We start from the raw sequence: 23,086 nt of genomic DNA, 5'->3' as shown, positions 1-23,086 counted from the left end.
TAAGATTTGTGTTGTTACTTTTGGTATAAAAGTGTAATAACAATAATTAAAGGAAAAGGGAAAGGAAAGGAAAGGAAAGGAAAGGAAAGGTGAAGTGAGGCCAAGTAAGGTGACCCATACTCGGAATTTGTGCTCTGCATTTAACCCATCCAAGTGCACACACAGTAATGAACACACACTCGGAGCAGTGGGAAGGTTTGGGGCCTTGCTCAAAGGGCCTCACCTCAGTCGTGGTATTGAGGGTGGAAATAGTGCTGGTTATTCACTCGCCCCACCTACAATCCCTGCCGGACCTGAGACTCGAACCCGTAACCTTCAGGTTAGTCCAACTCTCTAATCATTAGGCCACGGCTGTCCCAAAAATTAAACAATAAATGGCGTTTTGGCGCTGTTTTAATGAGGAGTGACATAGCTGTAACGCCTCATTTCAAGAGAAGCGACACCTGAACGGATCATCTCCTCGCTTTAGCATGAAATAAACATGAATAGGCTAAACAACCAAAGATATGTTACAGGAAGAACTACAACTTAGTGAAATCCGTATCTAGCCTCATGTAATCGCTTAATCATTGTTTAAATCGCGCAAAGACATCAGTGTAACAGCTTGTAAAATGTAACATTTACCTCTGAGAAAACATATTCGGTGACCATAAACTCGTTAGTCAGCTAGAAAAATTTACTCTAAAGATGAGCATTTTGCTAAATATATGCACCATATAACATATTCATTAGACATATGTTTAATAAAAGTTTTTTTTTTTTATGACAGCCTTCATTTAAATGTTTATATTTCAAAAAACGAATTGGAGTAGAAATATAATTATGTATTTGTAACTTTATTATTATAAAAAAATGGTTGAGTGTAATTTAAGCATTTGTATACAAATCAGTTAATTTTAACCTTCAGTATTACAGTAATGTAACTCTCATGTGACCCTGGACCACAAAACTACTCATACAATAAGGGTAAATTTTTTTAAATTAAGATTTAAACATCATCTGAAAGCTGAATAAATAAGCTTTCCATTGATGTCTGGTTTGTTAGGAAAGATACAACTATTTGAAATCTGAGGGTGCAAAAAAAATCAAAATATTGAGAAAATCAATTAATCAATTAAAGTTGTCCAAATTAAGTTCTTAGCAATGCATATTACTAATTAAAAATTAAGTTTTGATATATTTATGGTAGGAAATTTACAAAATATGTTCATGGAACATGATCTTTACTTAATATCCTAATGATATTTGGCTATTGCTACAAATATACCCGTGCTACTTACGACTGGTTTTGGTGTCCAGGGTCACATATATATTTTACAGCATTAGTTGAGAGATTATTTTTCTAATCTAATCAATATTGAATCGCAAATTTGTGAATCAGAATCGGATCAAATTGTGAAATTAACATTCTTAATGAAAGTTACTATTATTATTAAGAAAATTATCTTTATTTTGGGTGTCTCTGGGTTGTTTTAGAGCAGTGTTTCTCAACCCTGGTCCTGGGCGCCCCCCAACACTGCACATTTTGTATATCTTCCTTATCTGACACACACATTTCAGGTCCTGGAGATGTTTTCTAATGAGCTGATGAGTGCCATCAGGTGTGCTTGATTAGGGAGACACACAAAATGTGCAGTGTTGTGGGGTGCCCAGGACCAGGGTTGAGAAACACTGTTTTAGAGTGAGTTGGTTTAAAGTGATAGTTCACCCAAAAATGAAAATTCTGTCATTAATTACTCACCCCAATGTTTTTCCAAACCTGTAAGACTTCCGTTCATCTTCAGAACATTTTTGGATGAAATCCAAGAGCTTTATGACACTCCATAGACAGCAAGGGTCCTACCACGGTCAAGGCGCAGAAACGTAGTAAGGACAAAGATGAACGGGTTTACGGGTTTGGAAAAACATTGGGGTGAGTAATTAATGACAGAATTTTCATTTTTGGGTTAACTATCCCTTTAAGTCTGTAAATGCTGAAAGCCCCAGCAAGGAGATTTTAAGGTTGGTCTGATAAGTAATTTATTTTGATGTGAAATTAGATCCATTTACATAATCATGAGATGAAAAACTATGGAAAGCTGCATCGATTTCCTGTGGCATACTGCTCATTTATAGGAAAACCAAGCGAGTACATAAAAAGGATTGGATTTTTCCAATGTTTGTCCGATAAATCACTGCAGAGGAAATTTCGCATCACCATGACTTCACTGATAAGAGATTTGCAGTGTTTGAGCGTGGCAGTCAGCGGTTGCCGCCAACATAGCAGGGCAAATCCTCACCAGCTGGCCACACAGTTGGATTTATTCTTACAACAGAGTCATTTCTGCTGTGTCAGGATCAGGAATAACATACTGGCACAGCAGATCACAGGCTGAGCTCATGCTGAAGCTCACCAGCTATTTTTATTTTGAAACGAAGAATAATGCTGAATTAAGCTGCTGAAGACCATAGAAAGATGCTACAGAAGAAATCGTGTACAAAAACGCTGCAGTTAAGCAGTTTTGTTTTCCATATTTTGGAGGAAAGCAGCAACAAACGACCCTTTCAGTCACTCATTACCTTTCTACAGCTTGAGCTCTTCTTTCAAACATATCGTCGCTCTGAGAAAATAACACCTGGACGGGCACACAAAAAGGTCATTGAGCAAACATTTAACGTCCTTCAGTGGCTGACACTAACCTTGACATGATGCGTTTACAGACGTGGCTATTGCTATTTAGTCAACCATAAAGCCATCACCAACATCTCTGATGGTAAAGAGCTGCCGCATGCTTGCTAAGTCTTTAGGCTTGTGCCTAAATGTGCTTATAGATTAAAGGTCATTTTGCTCCAGCGAGTCACTTATGCACAATTAACTTTGAAAATCTGTCTGTCATGCTGTAATTCAATATAAGATCATAAAGGTTTCAATTTAAAACGTTCTGTATGAGTACATATCTATGATTGAATATGTGAGAACAGATGCCGGTACCATCTGATTAGAGGCACAAGCAACTGGAGAAGAAAAACAAGTTAAAACAAGCATGAAATCAAATGGAGTGCACTTGGCGCCTATGACGACAGCACCGGTCATGTCTAAAAGGGCTTGATGGGAAAGGTGTGACTGGCCGACATATACAATATTTGCTCTGTATGTGTATACATGGCAGTTCCTTTTACAAGAAATAGGCTGTCATTAACTGTACATCGAATGTGCCACAGAATCAAAGGCGGCTTATGGATTTCTTGGAGATGGATCATTACAGATCTACAGTTGAAGAGCAAACACATATGTCGATACTACGAGAAGCCACAATTCATGACTGTGCAGTGCGTCACCGGGAAAAGAGTTCAAGAGCACAGCTGACTCTTCAATTATCTTACGCACTAAGATTTCCTGGACACCATCCAGTATTTACAATAATAGCAAGCGTATGATTGATCATTTACAATAATGGCATGTTAATACAACCATTTTGACTTAATATCAGTGTCTCTGGCCACTGCAGGATGTTGACCTACCGCAGGAATCTAACCAGTAGAGATGCATTAAAATGGCTTTGTATGCCAGTAATGACACCTGCTCATTTCATTACGAATTCTCTTGCTTTGTTTTACTCTAATCAGTTTTGCATAAAAGAAAACCAGCCAAATGTCCTTGTGTCCTTTTATTCGTTGCCCAAACATTCTGTAAAACAAGTGCACTTATGATGCTTAGATTCTTAGTCCATTATCTTCATTAAGCACAATGACAAACGAAGGCTTCAGTGATGAGACCATTTAGATGTAACAGAGATAACTGAAGAGGAAACAAAGGATACTAGCGTTTACAGTTATTTTTATGTTTTTATAGCCTGAAATCATTTACATTTTCATATATATGGGCCATTCTACAGAAATGGTTCAAAGTCAGAGTTTGAAACATCCTGAGAAATGTATTTTTCACAAATTTTATGTGTATGCAAATTGTATAATATCCAAGGTAGTACACATTTCTAGTAATTGTGCAGTAAATTCTCATATTTTATTTTCAGAAAGTTTTGTAATATTTGTCCTCTTCCCAAATTTGTCACTACCGAAACACAGTAATATATTTAATTAGAAGGGTTATATTGACATATTAAGATTTTGCTTACATCTACATTGTAAATATAGATTTTTGCTATTTTCTTACTTTTTTTTTAGAGGTAAATCAATAATAACTACACTTTTAACAATATTTTAAGTCTAATTTATGAGATTTGATGTATTTCCAATTTTTCTTTGTAAAAGGCAAGGTTTCTCAAAATCTTAAAATTCATAGACATCAGACGGTCCGTGTACTTTTTCGTTCATTCATTATTCTATTTTGGAATGAAAGATGAAATTTAAAAAAGGGTGCAGCTTGGTTTTTTGTTTAAAAGAAAAAAAAGCAGAAATTGCTGTATTTTGTTTTCCAAATTTATTGTTGTCATCAAATAATAGTATTAGAAAATTGGACGCATTTCCGATCGTTTTTTAATATGTAATATTTATTTGTACATTTATTGTATTTCATTTGACTGATCCTATCTTTACCCGGAAGTAAATTACACCGTCGTGCGGTATCAGTGATGCGCGGGTTGATCCGAAATGAGCGGGTGCCCGCGGTTACGAGTCATCCAAAAATATTTTTAATGATATTCGGGTAGCGGTCGGTCGGGTCGTTTGAAATAAAGATGCTAATTAAACCTTTGTGATTTATATAGAACACTTTTCTATGAAATACATAGACCTACACTTTATTGGCTGAATAATATTTACCTTTTGAATGTTGAGCGTTATTAACTGTTGAATAAATGCTGACGCGGGACAAAATGCCCGATTTCCCGACAGGTTGAACTGAGCAATGCCATTGTACCATTTTAATAGGCTACTTCTAAAGGCATATAGCTCAGTAATGTCAGCTTTATGTATTTTCTGAGAGGGGGTGGGATTTTTGTTGGGAAAGTCTGTTGGGAAACGTACGCTGTTTGGGTCCAGGGGATACGCTCCAAAATGGCGCTATTTTGACAACGTCTCTCATACTTTTCTGGGCCTTGACACTTTAATTACTTGTCAGTCAATGGGACAGCCACAAAGCTCCAGGTTTTCATCCAAAATATCTTAAATTGTGTTCCGAAGACGAACGAAGCTTTTACGGGTTTGGAACGACATGGAGGTGAGTGATTCATGACAAAATGTTCATTCTGGGATGGAGTAACCCTTTATGCACTGTGAACTAACGTGAACGAACAACTGTATTTTTATTAACATTAACAAAGATTAATAGTGTAATAAATGTATTGTTCATTGTTCGTTTATGTTAGTTAACAAATGACACCTTGCTGTAAAGTGTTACTATAAAACCGCTTAATAATTTGATTTAGAATTTTGTATAATGTTTCCACTACATTTGAAATATGCAAATAAAAGCTATTGCATACATACACACACTAAATGTACATGATTTCAAGATTATGTATATTTGTTCTAGATATGCTTTTTGTTAAAAGAACAACCACATAATTCTCAAACATGTTTACATTATAAAAATCACTGAAACACTGAAAACAAAATTTAATTAGAATGACTGAAAATATGACCCTATATTAGATCAATTGTAAGATTTAGCTTTTTGCTTTAGGACATAAAGGATATATTGACAAACTTTAAATATGAATATATGCCTTAATATACAGTGGAGGAGGTAATGTTTTCACCACCTTCATATGTTTCTCAGAGAAATAAATTAAGCCAATATACTGCAATATACTGGATGTATTCACATATATCTTACAGAGACTGTACAACTGATTTGAAATAATTTAAGTTTCCCCAATTTCTAACTACATGAAAAAAACAAAAAAAACAAAAAACAACCTCAAAGCTGGACATAAGTGACCATCCAGCTAATTCTGCCTGTGATATACAATCATATATTATATAGAGCACCAAAATATGCAATAATGCAATAGACACATTCTATAATGGACTAAAATAATGGGCTAGAAGCCCTTTCCAATTTAATTTTCAATTAAAATTACTGTTTCACTACATTATATTGCTTGCCACATATTGTATATGGTCAATACCACTGTACTCAATAAAACCCACCAAATTTATGTACAACCTAAAAGCCAAATCAATGAGATGCTATCTTAAACTTTAGGAAAACTGTGATAATGTTGGGGGAAACTAAAATACAAGGTATAAATATGAATTATGTCATAAACATTTGATAACAGACTTCCTGAACAGCAGTTACAGATATGTTACAACATGACCACATATATATCAAGTAATCAGATGTTTTTTGGGAAAACAAAACAACACTGTCAAGGCACAACATAAATCTGATTACATTCTATTATATTGAGGACATATTAATCTGGATACAGAGTAATAATGGCAGTAATAAATCTGGACATTACATTGCCCAAACAGACCTCAATATCCATGTAATATACACTGAACCAGATACATGAGTCTTATAAAATGTTTTTTTCACATGCATGGATATTCATAGATATTACTGGACTCTGCACGAATACTGCAAGAAATATGTAATATATACAAAACAAAAGAAAATCCTCAGAGCTGCACTCAGCAACAATGCGAGCCACCGATGAGTCACTGCACGCGCGTCAATGTTTTACACTGCTGTGCTCAACCTTGAGAGAATATCAGGGACACTTTAAATTAAAAGAAGTGCAAGTCTTGTCCTTAGTGTGTGCAAAAACAGTACAGATATGAAAAACGTGTCAGAACCATTGCATTGCTTTATCTCGTTTGAAGGTCCCTCTCTCTCTGTTTCCGTTTGCAATGGCATTCCAGGCCCATCTTTGGCCACGATGTAGCCCTCTAGTGGCTGAAAGCGAGAACCAAAGTGCAGCCGGAGCCAGAGAAGAGCCGGCTGCCGCAGGGAGCCAGTCTGTTAGCCTCCCGGCAGGAAGCATGGCAAAGAGACAGGAAGAGAGAGCCTCGAGTTTGCAGCCGTCCAGCACCCCCACCAACCAGGCACCGCCTCAGGGCCGATGAAACCTGCCACAAAACGGAGAGAGCAGACGCCAGTTTAGTCGTGATGCCAGCAGACGGGACACAGAACAGATCTGAGCAATATTTAGAGGAAACGAGGCAGTGAAAAGAGCAGCTGATGGGATCTTTTTTTTTATCAACTGTGAGTCTATTAACACTGCGCTTGATGAATGAAGACCCCTGCCAGATACTGAAAGATGGATAAGAGATGCAAACTAGTTGCACTTTGTCTATGCATTTCCAGCAGTTTGACCCACTCAGGGTGATCTGCAGAACGACTGTGACGATAGACACGAGCCAATCATAGTGCTATAGAGGCACCATCATGTGACTTTTTGCTGTATTTCATGGGTTACCTCACCTTAAACTCACACCACATTTCAGGACCTTAAAGAGATATTTCACCCAAAAATGAAAATTGTGTCATTAATTACTCACCTTCTTGTCGTTCCAAACCCGTAAGACCTAATTAATGACAGAATTTTCATTTTTGGGTGAACTATCCCTTTAAGTGGACACTAAAATGCTTCCTGTGGGCCAACAAACTCATATTGAAAAAGCAACTGCACTAAACTGTAGGTCAGTGAAAGGCTAATGTCCAATTATTATAAAAACAAAACATTAAACTGACTGAAGAGCTTTTGTAAAGCCCATTCAGTGCTTGACTCGTCTCCCACGATGTTTTAAATTCATCCTCCTTTGATCAGACTGCTAGTACACAAACATACCTGGTAAACTGTTTGCTTTCTTCATGGACTGCCATTTCTTTGCTTTTAAATTCATTAAGTTCTTTACGTATAGCAGCCTGTGACAAGAAAAAGGAAAGGTCATTAGTGACAATGACAACTGAAAGTTTGTAAAATTAAATACTTTCAGTAACAATGCAAACTGAAAAAAATATACTGCCATTTAAAAGTTTAGAATTGAATGTTTCTTAAAGAAATATTGTGAAATATTACTTTAATGTGAAATATTACTTTAATTTAATTAAACAGTTTTCTATTTGAATATATTTTAAAATGTAAACAGTAAGTTCAAAAGAACATTTGTTTGAAAATGTGTATTTTGAAGTCTATTACACATCATTATTCATGTTAATATAATGTTTTATGTTCATTAAAAAACAGCACTATTCATTATCATGAAGGACTGACAACACAAGTGATTGAGTTTTTGTTAATTACCATATTTTAATGCAAGAGTCACATGTCCAGTAGGTGGCATCTTTGACCATACAAAAGTAATGTAATGTAATGTAAAACTTACACTATCCAGATTTACTTTTCTCCAAATTATACAAGAGAGGAGCTGAAATTATGCAGTTGATAGCCCCAAAGGTTATATAACAATATAGACAGGTAATGAATGTGATTAACCTGTTTATTAATAATAAACCATCAAGAAATGGTTGTATAGTATGAAAGGGTCTCATTATTCACTTTGGAGCACATTGATTTTGTCCATAAAACGTTATCCTATGGTAACATTATAAATTCATAAGATGTCTTGTGTTCAAGAAATAAAAGGCGGTAACAGGTTTTGAATGATATAAGGGTAAATATTTACAGATTTTTCATTTTTGTTTAGACTGAACTACTACAGTTATGAGAGAACATTAAATCATTTGTGCTCTGAAATATATAAAATGATCTAGAAGATCTTTTAATCTACATAAGTGATAAATTGAATTAGTTTAAGATTCCCATTATCTTTAAAAATAGAATTAAAATATTTATTTAGGAAATGTATTAGATTAAGTAAAAAAAAAAACAGTATTAATTTAGTTGTAGGGATGTAATGATAATCAAAATCTCATGATACGATAATATCTGAATATGAAGTCTGATACAATATTTATTGCGATTTTAAAGTTAAATTCTTCTATCTAATGCATTTTGAGAGTTCAAAATTCTGAGTTCCAACCCAAGTTTTCTTAGTCAAGAACGTAAATCAGAAAAAAAGTCAGTAAATTGACTGACTTGAGGGGGACTCAACCCTTTTTTTTATTTGTGATATACTGTCTCAGTCTAAATAACATTCACACTGGTGTTTTAGGAACCCAAACAAATTAGAATATAATAATAATAATAATAATAATAATTATTTGATATTATTGTAATTCCTATGACAGCCATATATTATAAAACAATTGCACTGTAAAATAAATGAATATTTCATAGGTATATTATTTTTGCTTTACACTACAGTAGGGAAATTACAAATTTCCTTTCCTAATTTCTACACCTGAAACAAAACAAGCTCACTGCGTTATTTCAGTGTGAACGGAGCCGTTCTGAGGCACGAAAAACACTGGATCACGAGCTGATCACCTGAACGAAGTGCGCACTTTACTTTGAAACGCAGAGCAAAAACAAACTTGATGAAGGCATTAAGCTAAATTGTGCTTTCATTTTTAGCTCGTTTGAGAGATACTGTGACCTAAACACAACTTTAATAAGAAGTTTAAATATATTTTAAAATCGACACTTTTTGCCCGGAAGACCTACACTGCAAAATTTTTTTTGCTTAAAACAAGCAAAATAATCAGCCAATGGGGTGAGCAAAATAAGAGTGTTTGAAGTGTTTGATTTTTTTGCTTATCCCATTGGTAGATTATTTTCTTGTTGTTTAGTTTTCTCTGAAAACAAGAAAAAAAATGTCCTTGTCTAGAAAATCCATTTTTAGATATTTTGGCTTTTTGTGTGACTATAAAGATATTATCTACATTTCTTTTAATTCTCTGAACCATTATGTTATTTAAAATGAAAAATACCCTAACTTTAACAACTGGCATGGTGTATGTGCATACAGCACAGCATGCACAATGTAGAGCAACAGTAAGAAAGAGGAATTCCTTACTTTGTCTGCAGGGGTTAACCTGGTCCAGGGCTTGTCAGCACGGCGATCATAGTCTTTTGCGTCGGTGACCTCCACATATTCATTGAACCGCAAAATTCTCCGTGCCACCAGCTCTGCAACCGTGGGCCGGACGCTGAGCTACAGACACAGAGCAATTCCTTGAGTCACCTTTTAAATGTGTGTGCAGTCACCTTTAAAAGCAGTAAAACATGTTCCTTCTAGTCTAAGTAATACCTTATGTGTGTGAAACAATACATATATCAAACTAAATTTCTTCTTTAAAAATGAAGTAGGTTGGATGTGACTGACTTTACTATTGAAAATATTTAGAAATGGTTTCTTTGCCTGCAGTCATTTGTCTGAAAAGCATTGTCCATTATTGCAGTTTCAACTAGAACAGGTCAATTTTGAGAAAATCTCTAACTGACTATGGAACCACTTTATAGATCTGGTCTATCCGCCTGATTACATCCTCTGTCCTAATTCTCTCCATAATATAGAACATTAGCAGCAAACTAAATTAGAAGGCCATAATTAAAATGGTCAGACTTTCAGCCACTTCTGGCCACCACTCTTATAACAAGTCAGGAATATAAAACTCTTTTATACTCCTTGTACATTATACTTAGGAGTCAGCAAGTGGGTTGCAGACACAACCAAATTACCTCTTTAATTATTTCACAATAGTAGATGAACATCTTAAAGTATTAAATAATACATTCGAGTACAAGGACATTATCAAAATGTCAATTAGTCCTTGTGAAAGTGATGTATTGAGCTACTATTTTGGGGGCAGCCGTGGCCTAATGGTTAGAGAGTCGGACTTGTAACCCAAAAGGTTGCAGGTTCGAGTCTCAGGTCCGGCAGGGATTGTAGGTGGGGGGAGTGAATGTACAGTACTCTCTCCACCCTCAATACCACGGCTGAGGTGAGTCCCTTGAGCAAGGCACTGTTCCCCCAACTGCTCCCCGGGCGCCGCAGCAATGGCTGCCCACTGCTCCGGGTGTGTGTTCACGGTGTGTGTGTGTTCACTACTGTGTGTGTGCACTTGGATGGGTTAAATGCAGAGCACAAATTCCTAGTATGGGTCACCATACTTGGCCTCACTTCACCTCCTTTCCTTTATTTAGTCTCCTCATATTTTATATATTTTACTTCCTTGTCAGGCCAGCAGATGGCGCAATGCCCCACAATCCCCTATTTTCCACTAGATGATGTCACAATGATTTTGAGTCATGGTGATTCATAACTTCTGTTTTCACTGTATTTACTCAAGATTATTTTGGAAAGATTTCGAATTCTTATCAATAGAAAACTTGAGTGAATGATAAAAATACGTATATTTGATGTACTTTTTTTATTCAGAGAATTACAATTTGACAGAAAAAAACAAACATAAGCAGAAGTAGGGTCAACGTGAACCAAATTTTTCACATTTTATAATTGACTTTAAATTATATGTAAATCTCTTGGAACAAACCAAAAACAAACAAAAAAAATCTGAAAGCACGGAAATTTATGTCATTTTCCTGCTTTCTTTTTTCTCTTTCCTTTTCTTTTTAATTCCTCTGGCAGCTGTTGTTAATATGATATGTGAATACATAACATATTCTTGTGGCATTGAATTAATAAAGCATTAAAAAGTAACAGGTTACAAGTTATTTGTTATTTATTAGAGAACTAAATTAAATTTGTACCTATAATGTTTCAATATCTGATATGTCTATGGAAGCCTATTTCTGCCCCATTAGAAAAAAAATTCATGCTTTGAGAAATCATAATTATGACATAAGTCAAAATTATGAGACACTTAGTCAATTATGACAGGAAATTTGGTTTCAGAATTATGACTTCCTGTCTGTCTCAATTGCGATTTTTGTCACAATTATGACTTATCTTCTTTTTATCTAATAATTTGTCATAATTGTGACTTTGTAATGATTATGATTTGCCAAAACATGTTTTTGATGTTTTTAATTTTTCATACATTTCTGACAGATTCAACAAATCTTTTTTTTTTCTCCTCTGGCAGTTAATGTTAATATTATAATGTGGATATGTAATACCTCTTGTTCTTGTGCCATTGAATTGATAAAACATTAAAAAAATAACTTCTTGCAGCAGTAACGTATACCTGTAATGTTTCAATTTCTGACAAGTCTAATTTCTATAGAAGTCCATTTCTGCCTCATAAGAAAAAAAATCATGCTTTGATCATAATTATGACATAAGGAGTCAAAAATATTTCAGATTTCCTGTCTTAATTTAGATTTTTGTCACAATTATGACTTGCTGTCTTTTTATCTGATAATTTATATTATAATTGTGACTCTGTAATGATTATGATTTAGCAAAGCATGTTTTTTGTTTTTCATTTTTCATACACTATCATACACTGGTAGTGCATATTTCTTACAGATTCAACAAATGATGGTCGTACCTTTCGAGATAGCCTTCTTTTGATCTCCTGCTTGGCCTCATGTTCTTCTTCCTCGTTTTTCTCTGAAGGGATACAAGAAAAAATTTTGTCAGTTGCAAAACTGAAAATAAGACTTTACTACAACTAAGGTCACACTCAAAATTAACTGACATTTATCTGACCATTCTGATTTTTAGTCTTTCTTGTCAGTTAAGTGATCATAGTACAGAAAAGCCAGCGGTACATAACATTAAATGGTAGTTTAGAATCAAAGCATGGTCATTGATGAGCTTAAAACTGAATTGTGTAACATACATTTGCCATGGGCCAATTTTCAATATCTTATTTAATAATGCACCTTACTTTTACTTCAGGAGACAATAATGACTTGTTTGTATTGTAACTCTAGATTTGGGACATTCAAGCCCTCCAAGGGATACTTGCTGCGAAGATCAATTATATCTCAGGTAAGCAGTGAGCTTTAGGCAACCGTTTGATGAATTGTTTACACCTGCCTGTTTGTCAAAATATCGCTTACAGCTTGTTAGAGCAGAGCTCCTTCATCACATTCCTAGCCTTCATCAATTATATCATATAAAACCAAGGCAACAGAAAAGGCAGAACGACAGGGACTGAGACACACAGTGACGCCTGTGACTCAATGAATGTCTCTGCAACATCACAGGCAGCAATAAACAAGAACAAACATTAAAGCCCTGGGCATCCCAAACAAAGCAACTGTCTTCAGACTATGTAAATGAGATTGTGACATACGTTTTAGAATATTTCGCTGTTCAAGCTCTTCTGTAGTGGGCCTTTGGCTCAGCCGTCTATGCGAGGAGGAAAACAAGAATCAGTCTGGGAGGAACCACAAAGACTATTGATGAATCTTTAGAATCTTTTTGTAAAGTGAAAAACAGGCCCAAATTGTACTTCGAGTCTGGTACGTCAAAACTTTTGACTGACATTATATTGATTATTATAAATTGACAATGTGTCAAAAGCATATTAGCAGAACAGAACAGCATGCTTTAATGTACCTGACTAGTTTACAGCCGATCTGCTGCCGTAGCTCCTGTCGCTCCGTCTCTGAGGTCCGTGGGAGAATGTTCTTCTCTTCTAGCTCCTTCTTGCTGGGCCTGTTACCAAGTTTGATGGCGAGCGTGTCCTTGCGGCGAATTTTGCTGGCAAGTGAGCCTACAAACAGAAAAATTAAAAACAAACTATGTGTGATATTCGTACCATATTGGAGTTATTTTAATGTATCATTGTCTAAATAGATATACAGTTGAGGTCAAAAGTTTACATACACCTTGCAGAATTTGCAAAATGTTAATTATTTTACCGAAATAAGAGAGATCATACAAAATGCATACTATTTTTTTTATTTAATATCACCTGAATAAGGTATTTCACATAAGACATTTACATATTTAATTTATAAAAATGACTCAAAAGTTTACATATGCTTGATTCTTAATACAGTGTTGTTATCTGAATGATACACAGCTGTTTTTTTGTGTGTGTTTAGTGATAGTTGTTCATGAGTACCTTGTTTGTCCTGAACAGTTAAACTGCCCACCGTTCAGAAAAATCATTCAGTTCTTTGGTTTTTGTTTATTTGCACCCTTTCCAACAATGACTATATGTTTTTAAGATCCATCTTTTCACACTGAGGACAACTGAGGGACTATTACTCAGCAACTGTTACAGAAGGTTCAACTGTTCAATGCTCACTGATGCTTCAGAAGGAAACATAATGCATTTAGAGCCAGGGAGTGAAAACTTTTTGAATTTGAAGATCAGATTAAATTTAACTTATTTTGTCTTCTGAGAAACAGGTTCTTCTTCTGTAGCTTCTGAAGGGCAGTACTAAATGAATGAAAAATTATATTTAGGCAAAATAAGAAAAATGGACACATCCTCATTCTGGTCGAAAGTATACACCCCCTAGCTCTTAATGTATAATTTTTCCTTCTGGAGCATCAGTGAGTGTTTGAACCTGTAATAGAACTTTGTTGAACTCCTGTAATAGTTCCATATGAGTCTCTCAGTTGTCCTCAGTGTGAAAAGATGGATGTCAAAATCATACGGTCATTGTTAGAAAGGGTTCAAATACACAAAAATGCAGAAAAAACAAAGAATTTTTCTAAAGAACAGTGGGCAGTTTAACTGTTCAGGACAAACAAAGGACTCATGAACAACTAAAACTAAAAATAAATAAATAAATCACTAAAAAACAAAAACAAAAAAACAGCTGTGGATCATTCAACACATTATTAAGAATGAAGCATATGTAAACTTTTGAACAGGCTCATTTTTAGAAATGCAACTATTATTTTCTCTTGTGGACTATATGTAAACGTCTTTAATGGGAAATATCTTATTCAGGTAAGAACTAAATAAAAAATAACATGCATTTTGTAAAATAAATAACATTCTGCAAGGTATATGTAAAATTTTGACCTCAACTGTATATTTGTATATAATGGCTGATATTGTGATACTTTACTGTGATTTTGATCGTTGATGATAGCAAAGGTAATCTAGATGTAAAAAATAATATTGTACATTATAATGTAGACAAAATAGTAAATAATTTAAAAATCTGCCATTTATTAATAAATTATTATTGGCTTATCTGCACTGGACAGTACTTTAGTTCTAGTGCAACCCTAAAAAAAACACTACACAAATATTTGCATTCTGACACCAGTGAAGCATCTTCAGATTGCAGTGTGGAAAGAACAGAAAATTAGAAACAGGCATCAGTCTTTGCAGGAATGTGTTGTGCATAGTGCACTAGCAGCAAAGTCTGCGTAGTAACCAGCATGTCAGAAAGTAATGCTGACTACACAGAGCATGTTTTTCCAGTTTGACAAACTAAAGGCTCGAAGCTTCAAAGAATTCTGGCAAAGCTGTGGTCCAAAAGAAACTTGTAAAATGCAGATACCAAGAATGAAACCTCTTGGAAATGCATCAACTGCACTGTGTCGTTTATACATAAACATTTGGCGACCATTTAAGACACACCTGTACTAAAATACTTTAAATGCATATACTGAAAAGCTGCATATTTAAGGTCTATCAGTTACAATTTTTAAAAATGTCTTTTTAAAATCCCATTAGTGAAAGAATATACAGAGAAAAAAGGGGTTGGTATCCAAAAACAAAAATGCAAATCAGACTTAAACACATACTAGAGGTATACTCATCATCCTCATCCTCCTCTTCATCATCCTTGTAGAGTATAGGTCCATCTGAATCATCCGAGTCGTTGGCCTGGTTTTCTCGAATCGAGTCAGGAATGATGGTCACGTGTGGGCTTTCCACATTGACGGTTTGTTGTCTCTCTCCCTCTTCAGTCCCAACAGTCCTACAAAAGGCAAACCAAAATACTCATTCAGTCTAGCTAAATCATTCATTGGGATGAGCAGACATTATAATCAGTTTACATAATCAAATAAGGGAAACAAGTCAACTTATTCAAGACATTAAATGGAATCCACATCATTTAATTTTAGGTCTTTTCAAAATTTCAGTAAAGCTGTTTTTATACCAAAAGAGTCATAATTTAGTTTCCCATGACCATTTTTTACCCTCTTATTCTGACTTTTTGAGATACATGGTTTGTTTTTAGCTGCTGTGCCTTTAAGAAATGGCCACTCCACATGTGAGGTGAGCAACAGAGTTGATCGCTGCACTTCAGTGATCACACTTTTTTTTTTTTACTATACACTGCAAATAGCACACATTTGACAAATTGTCCAGCATGCATGCTGATTCGTCATCTGTTTTACTGTAATGCCATAGGTCTAGCTAAAAAGTTGATTATACATGTAATCATGTGATAATGTACTAGGCAACTCACTATATTACTACAACTTTATCACTAGTCAAATTTCCTGTCAAGGTCTATTTGATGTCTCACGAAAAACTGATTACGAAACCATTTTGGCAAACTATGAATAAACAGCACTAAAAAAAAAAAAGTAACAGAATTACACTACTGGTCAGTATAAATGTTTTTCTAAAATGAATCAATTTTTTTTATTTAGCAACGACACATTAAATTGATCAAAAGCAAGAGTAATTACCTTTACATTTTTATAAAATATAAGAACTCTGTTATTTTGAACTTTCTATTCATCAAAGAATCCTTAAAGTATCACAGTTTCTACAGAAGTAATAAACACCAAACTGTTTTAAAATATGATAAAAAAATGTTGCTTGAGCAGATAATAAGCGTATTAGAATGATTTCTGAATGATCATATGACACTGAAGACTGTAAGCTGCTGAAAACTCAGCTTTGCCACCACTGAAACAAAATACATTTTAATATATTTAAGAATAGAATATTATTGTTTTTACTAAGGCTGCCGTCGAGTCGACTAGTAGCTGTTCATTTTAAGCATTAGTCGACTATTAGTCGCATGTTTATTAATAAACCATATAAATCATAATGATGAGCCTTTAGTTGCCTACATAGCCTAATAAGCACTTAAGTGCACACAAAAAAGCTTGTCACAGCGCAGTGGCAGATATAATAATTATGAATGTGTCATAATTATGAATGTTAATGCAGCCTGTTTCAGGAGGCTGCATTAACATTTTAATAATTTATTTATAGACTAGTGCTTTCTTTGTTTTTGGCTTAAGAGATGAAGTTGGCGACACTGACTCGTCATCTCCGCAGTAGTGATGTGCCTGTATGTTTCATATACATAATCTGAGAATATTTGTTTTCAGTTTAAATTGGTTCATTTATAAGTAGACATTTCACTCTCTTTAGATATATTTTTCATGTCTGTAAGGCAAGTATACACAAAGTTTCGAAGTTTAGCGCTCAAGTTCACAGAGACCGAGCTTTATTTTACAAAAGCGCAATGTTTCGTTGTTATTCTGAGTGCACACAAATAAACGTAGAGTCTTTACAGATCCGAAAGATGTATTACTTTTATCTGTATAACCGACTAATATAATTTTGGTCGGCCAAGCCACTTCTCGTCGACTAACAGTTAGTTGACCTTTAAAGGCAGCCTTTAGTTTTTACTGTATTTTTGATCAATAAACTTTTGAACGATAGTGCACACTGTAAGTTAAACCCAGTCTCATTAAACATTTGATTGGAGGTTGACACAAGAGTATGACTCAACTGCAACAATCATATTACCCTTAGGGGAAATACACAGTAAGAGCACATGCCACACAGACATGCATGTGTTATATAATCAATATCAATAGCACAACAGAAGTGATATTAAACATTTACATTAAAAATGACAACATGTGTAAACTGACCTCTGTGTCTGATCTGCCACAGCCTTTTCTTTCTCCGTTTCACTCTCTGTGCTCGCAGGTTGCCCTGAAGTGTCTGAAGAAAGTCCATTTGAAGATCCAGTGAAGGACGTTTCCTCTGTAGTTTGGTTAACATAGGGTTGCCTTTTGTCCTTCTCTGCAGAGGACTCAGAGAGATGACTGGCACCCTTCCCGTTCTGAGATGTTTCCTCAGTCTTCGCATTATTGGAGGTCACTTCTTTTTTCTTTTGGTCCTTTTTAGAAGAGCTTTCCGCAGTCTCGGACGGAGTTTTGGAAGTGGGCCGTGGTGACCTGGAAGGTTCGGTTTTCTTGCCAGACTTGGGTTGCGCTGCTGTTACTTCTAAGTTGTTGTTCTTTGGGGTCTTCGAGCAGGTCACTGAAGAAGATTGTCCTGAGGCCTGAGAGGAACTCTTGGATGTGCCTGCAGTTTTCTTAGGATTCGAAGGCTTAGCTGTGTAGAAATCAGGGAAATCAAAGACTTAGATCTTGAAACGATAAGTTTATGGATACACCAACAACAACGGTGGAATTTAAATGTTTTTTCTAAGAATAAAAACCAATTACTTAGAGATAATCACAGAACTAAAAGATAATAAGATAATATAGTGCATGTTCACATGCAGGTTCAAACTAAAAACAAATTCCCTATGTGAAGGTCACTGGTGACCAAAGATAAGAGTTTAGTTTAACATTCACAAGAGCAAGGAAGTACAAAACACTATAAAACACAATAATATCAAATTCACTTGTGTATTCAATAAAAAATGCACAGATGTTCATTTAAAAAAAATGCTTTAGCTAAAAGAGGAAGCTGTCAAGCCACCAATGATGAGCTGCACCACAGACACACAATGGATGGGTAGAAGGACAAAGGAATTGCACAATGTGGAATAATAAGCCCCTGTTTATAGACTATTACATGAGTGTGGCATACATGCACAAAGTCCCAGTTACATGCAAAATGCAACACATTAATTGTACCATTATATTTAGACAAAGGCAAACATCAATAAAAGATAATGTGTTTAACCAATGAGAATGTAATGTAGGCACAATGACAACACAAGAAAGCCATACTGGGTCACAAATGAGTCAGGATGTCACTTTGCACAGTGGATATCAATCCCAAGCTAGTAAAACCATATAACTTTACAAAAAATGCTGGCTAGCAAACTTCCCATTTCCCTTTCTTAAACAGAAGACAGACAGAAAGACAATTCCGACAAACTTTTTCTAACTATTCCTCAAAAGACCAAGTTGGTTCCCAGTGAGACCAGTCAGGGGGAAAGAGACGCAAAAAGAGGACCCCCTCCATGCAGAGCTTGTTCACCACGCATGCAAACACGATGCTCTATTCAGATCACTGACATGTGTACTTACCATTGCCACGAGTGGCAGTTCGGGTGGTTTGTTTGGGTGGAGGAGCGGAGACCTGCTTATTGGTGCTCTTGGTTACCTTTTTAGCCCCTGCTTGGCCCCCTTTCTTCACGCCTGTGCTTGTTGCCTCACCGGAGGGTTTTTGGGGTGTGACCTGATGTTTTTTAGTAGGGGTTTTTGGAGCGGCTGACTCACTGGCCTGCGGGCTGCATTTGCTGCCATTCCTCTCTACAGGAGCACAGAGGAGCAGAGCACCCTAAACTGTTATTGACTAGGAAGACCCTCATGAGTAAGCTCATGAAGAAAGCAGTTCCTAGGCATTGTAAATACTCAAATAAGACCAAACATTATAATAATACGGTAGGTGATGACACTAAATGGCCTAAAAAAAAGAAGCTTATAAACTACAGTTGAGGTCAAAAGTGTACATCCCCTTTCAGAATCTGCAAAATGCTAATTATTTTACCAAAATAAGACGATCATACAAAATGCATGTCATTGTTTATTTAGTACTGACCTGAATAAGATATTTCACATAAAAGATGTTTACATATAGTCCACAAGAGTAAATAATAGTTGAATTTATGAAAATGCCATTTAAAAGTTCACATCCTTTTGATTCTTAATACTGTGTTCTTAACTGAATGATCCACAGCTGTGTTTCTTTCTTAGTTATAGCTGATCATGAATCCCTTGTTTGTCCTGAACAGTTAAACTGCCTTTTTTGTCTATTTGAACTCTTTCCAACAATGACTGTATGATTTTTTTTCACAACTCATATGCAACTAGGTTTAAATACTCACTTATGCTCCAGAAGGAAAAAACACTCATTAGGAGCCAGGGAGTGAAAAGGTTTTTTAATTTTTGAAGATCAAAAAAAAAATAATAATAATAATTTTCAGAAAATTAAATGTATTTTGTCTTCTGGGAAACTTCTCTTAATGCATGGATTTTTCCTTCTGGAGCATCAGTGAGCATTTGAACCTTCCCTAATAGTTTCATATGAGTCCCTCAGTTGTCCTCAGTGTATAAAGATGAATCTCAAAATCATACAGTCATTGTTAGAAAGGGTTTAAATGCACAAAAATGCTGAAAAAAAAACAGACTTTGTGGGACCTGAAGGTTTAATTGTTCAGGACAAACAAGGGAACAACTATCACTAAGCAAAAAAAAAAAAAACAGCTGATTCAGGTAAAAACACAGTATTAATCAAAGGGATGTAAAGTTTTGAACAGGGTCATTTTTATAAATTCAACTTTGTTTACTCTCTTATTACTGTATATAAACATTTTATGTGAAGTATCTTTCTCAGGTCAGTACTAAATAAACAATAATGTATTTTGTATGATCCCTCTTATTTTGGTAAAATAATTAACATTTTGCCCATTCTTAAAGGGGATGTAAACGTTTGACCTCAACTCAATTATTAGTAATTTAATTGGTTTATAAAACTATTTATTAAACATTGTTTATAAACTGTTGGTGCTGTTTTATAAAAGCATTTTATAATGGGTTTTTAAGGCATTTAAAAAATTTTTTTAATGGTTTAGTGAATCCATTCCCCAAGGCCTCTCCAAGATTAGAAGAATAACATATATTCATTGGTGGGAGGTAAAGAGGTGGAAACAATTACAGAATTGTTGTAGAACATTAAAAAGGTAAAAATGATAAAAATACAGTTTTGAGGTTTCCTATGCGCATCTCATGACTGTGGCCACGTCTGCCCACAGCTCAGATGAAAAAAAAAATAAAACCCAAAATGATGTCAGTCTAAACAGCATAATATCCATTATCTAAACGGAGGGTTTCAATACAAAGCATTTCCTGCTATTATTACAAATGGTTTTAATATAACTTCAACCAAATCTCACCACCTGAGTGGTTCAAACAATCAAGAGACATTCATTAAAGACATATATGGAGAAACCAAACACACTCTGGAAATAACCTTCAGGAAATGCCCTTGTTCTACAAATAACGTCATTTCTACAGTTTATTAAAAACTTGACCACATCTTCATTTCATTTTACTGAACGAGATAAAACTGTTACTCCAAAGCTGCTCAAACTTCCTCTAAACAACACACTATATTTTTGCCATCAGTCTTTATCCATTTATTTTGATACATTTGCTCTCACACTACAAGCGTTGAGTTTACTAATGTTCAGCCACAATGATATATGAAATGATATGGATGGTGTGATGTGATGTGCAGAAATTACACTGCAACAGCCATTTTAATATATATTTTAATATGCTCTGCCCATGCAGTGAACACAAGGCTGTGTAACTTAATGACCACAACATGATCATGCCAAAAAACCCATGAAGGGACCCTCTAGTTAGAGTGAATAATTTAACTTATGAGTGGCTTGAGCTTAAAACATCAAAAGATAGATTAGTATTGCGGTTTAACTCATGCCGAAGATTCAGCACTTTGTTTTACCTCTTTTCGCTAGATTAAACAAAAAAACAGTACCTTCTGGGTCCTCTGCCACTGCTGCCAAGTCTGCTTTTTCTTCTGGGACCAGTTCTGGTGTTTCAATGTCTACTTTGACCTTTTCAGTAACTCCACTGGGCACTGCATGACCATTCAAGGTCTCTGTGTTTAAAGGATCATCTAAAGATAGGCAAACGGTTCAGTTATCATCGACTAGAATCACATGCCTGCTATTCAGTAAAAACACAATTCTGTTTGCATTAATATGTTCTTATAAAAAGCTTTGGTTTCCTCATGTAAGACTGAGAACTCAATAAAAGGCCTAATAAGAGTATTACTGAAATAGTTTACTCTGAGCCTGAAGATTGTGAGTGATTCTGTTGTTCTCACAAAGTAAGTCAATTTCAAAATGTTGGATGTGAACAGTACGTCCAGGAAGTGCTTAGCTTTTATTATATGATTGGATAACATCAATCAAAGCCATGTCATAGAAAACATTCCTGGGTAGTAGAACAAATTATTAATCTTAATTACTAAAGCACCCTATGCATATCAGCTGTTTACACAGTGGTAACTGCGGCTATAGACATTGATAAAGGTTTTAATGAATTTGTCTTCTACTGTAGGTGGTGGCACCACAGTGGTTAGATTTTAAAGACTGCATCTGATAACCCACCAGCACCAATTCACACGTGAAGTCCACAGAACATTTCTCCATTTAACCTCATTGAATTATATGTTGCTGCAGGCAACTGTCATGATAGTGTGCTATAAACCACTTCAAGGGAGAAGTTTACTTCCAGAATAAAATTTCCTGATAATTGACCCCTATCTCATCCAAGATGTTCAGGTCTTTCTGTCCTTCAGTTGCAAAGAAATTAAGGTTTTTGAGGAAAACATTCAAAGATTTTTCTCCATATAGTGGAATTCAATGGGAACCATTGGGTTGAAGGTCCAAATTGTAGTTTCTTATCTAGTGAAACGATAGGTCATTTTCTTTTTACTTTTTAACCACAAATGCTTGCTCTGTGATGCACATTTTTATTGTTTTAAGAAAATAACCGATTGTTTTGCTAGATAAGACCCTTATTCCTCGGCTGGGATTGTGTAGAGCCCTTTGAAGCTGCATTGAAACTGCAATTTGGACCTTCAACCCATTAGCCACTATTGAAATCCACTATATGGAGAAAAATCCTGCAATGTTTTCCTCAAAAACCTTAATTTCTTTGCAACTGAAGACAGAAAAACAAACAAATGAACATCTTGGATCACATAGGTTAGTAAATTATCAGAAAATGTTTATTCTGGACTTGAACTAATAATCTAATAACAATTCTATTGAAACTAGAACATTCCTTTAATATTACAGAATAAACAGGTCAATGGCCATCTATGCATGCTCAGTATCACATTCACTGTTTATATAAAATATCACCTTGGTCTGGAATAAGGACACCTTTTCTTATGAGCTCTTCTCGAGTTTGCCTGGTGGATATTTTCCTCTCCAGAACTATAAAGATGAAGGAGACAAAACACATCAAGATATCATTATATCTATTGCTCACAGAGTTCAGTGAAAGAGCAGCCAGCTGCCAGCTGTAATATGTGTAATAAATTTTATGATCCATCCAACATAATCACCAACTGAATGTCATA

General features: G+C 35.2%; 1 protein-coding gene across 3 annotated transcripts in view; it reads right to left on the bottom strand.

The window, feature by feature from the left end:
- Positions 1 to 5,443: 5,443 nt before the first annotated feature.
- The window catches only part of phactr2 (phosphatase and actin regulator 2), a 39,450-nt gene continuing 21,807 nt past the window's right edge, over positions 5,444 to 23,086 (bottom strand). For 2 of the 3 annotated variants that reach the window (XM_073835041.1, XM_073835040.1), the window contains exons 3-13: positions 22,866 to 22,940; positions 21,470 to 21,610; positions 18,994 to 19,218; positions 17,596 to 18,064; positions 15,493 to 15,668; positions 13,333 to 13,489; positions 13,067 to 13,122; positions 12,314 to 12,375; positions 9,874 to 10,011; positions 7,743 to 7,819; positions 5,444 to 7,020 (exon numbers count right to left, since the gene is read on the bottom strand). In XM_073835041.1, coding sequence (XP_073691142.1) covers positions 7,005 to 7,020; positions 7,743 to 7,819; positions 9,874 to 10,011; positions 12,314 to 12,375; positions 13,067 to 13,122; positions 13,333 to 13,489; positions 15,493 to 15,668; positions 17,596 to 18,064; positions 18,994 to 19,218; positions 21,470 to 21,610; positions 22,866 to 22,940 — 1,592 coding nt within the window. In that variant the 3' untranslated portion in view covers positions 5,444 to 7,004. The remainder of the gene's footprint in view (positions 7,021 to 7,742; positions 7,820 to 9,873; positions 10,012 to 12,313; positions 12,376 to 13,066; positions 13,123 to 13,332; positions 13,490 to 15,492; positions 15,669 to 17,595; positions 18,065 to 18,993; positions 19,219 to 21,469; positions 21,611 to 22,865; positions 22,941 to 23,086) is intronic. The other variant, XM_073835042.1, reaches the window with a different exon arrangement.

This window comes from Garra rufa, chromosome 2, assembly GCF_049309525.1.
Source record: "Garra rufa chromosome 2, GarRuf1.0, whole genome shotgun sequence".
In the NCBI taxonomy this organism is placed as follows: Eukaryota; Metazoa; Chordata; class Actinopteri; order Cypriniformes; family Cyprinidae; genus Garra; species Garra rufa.
This window is presented reverse-complemented; position numbering and strand designations above follow the sequence as displayed.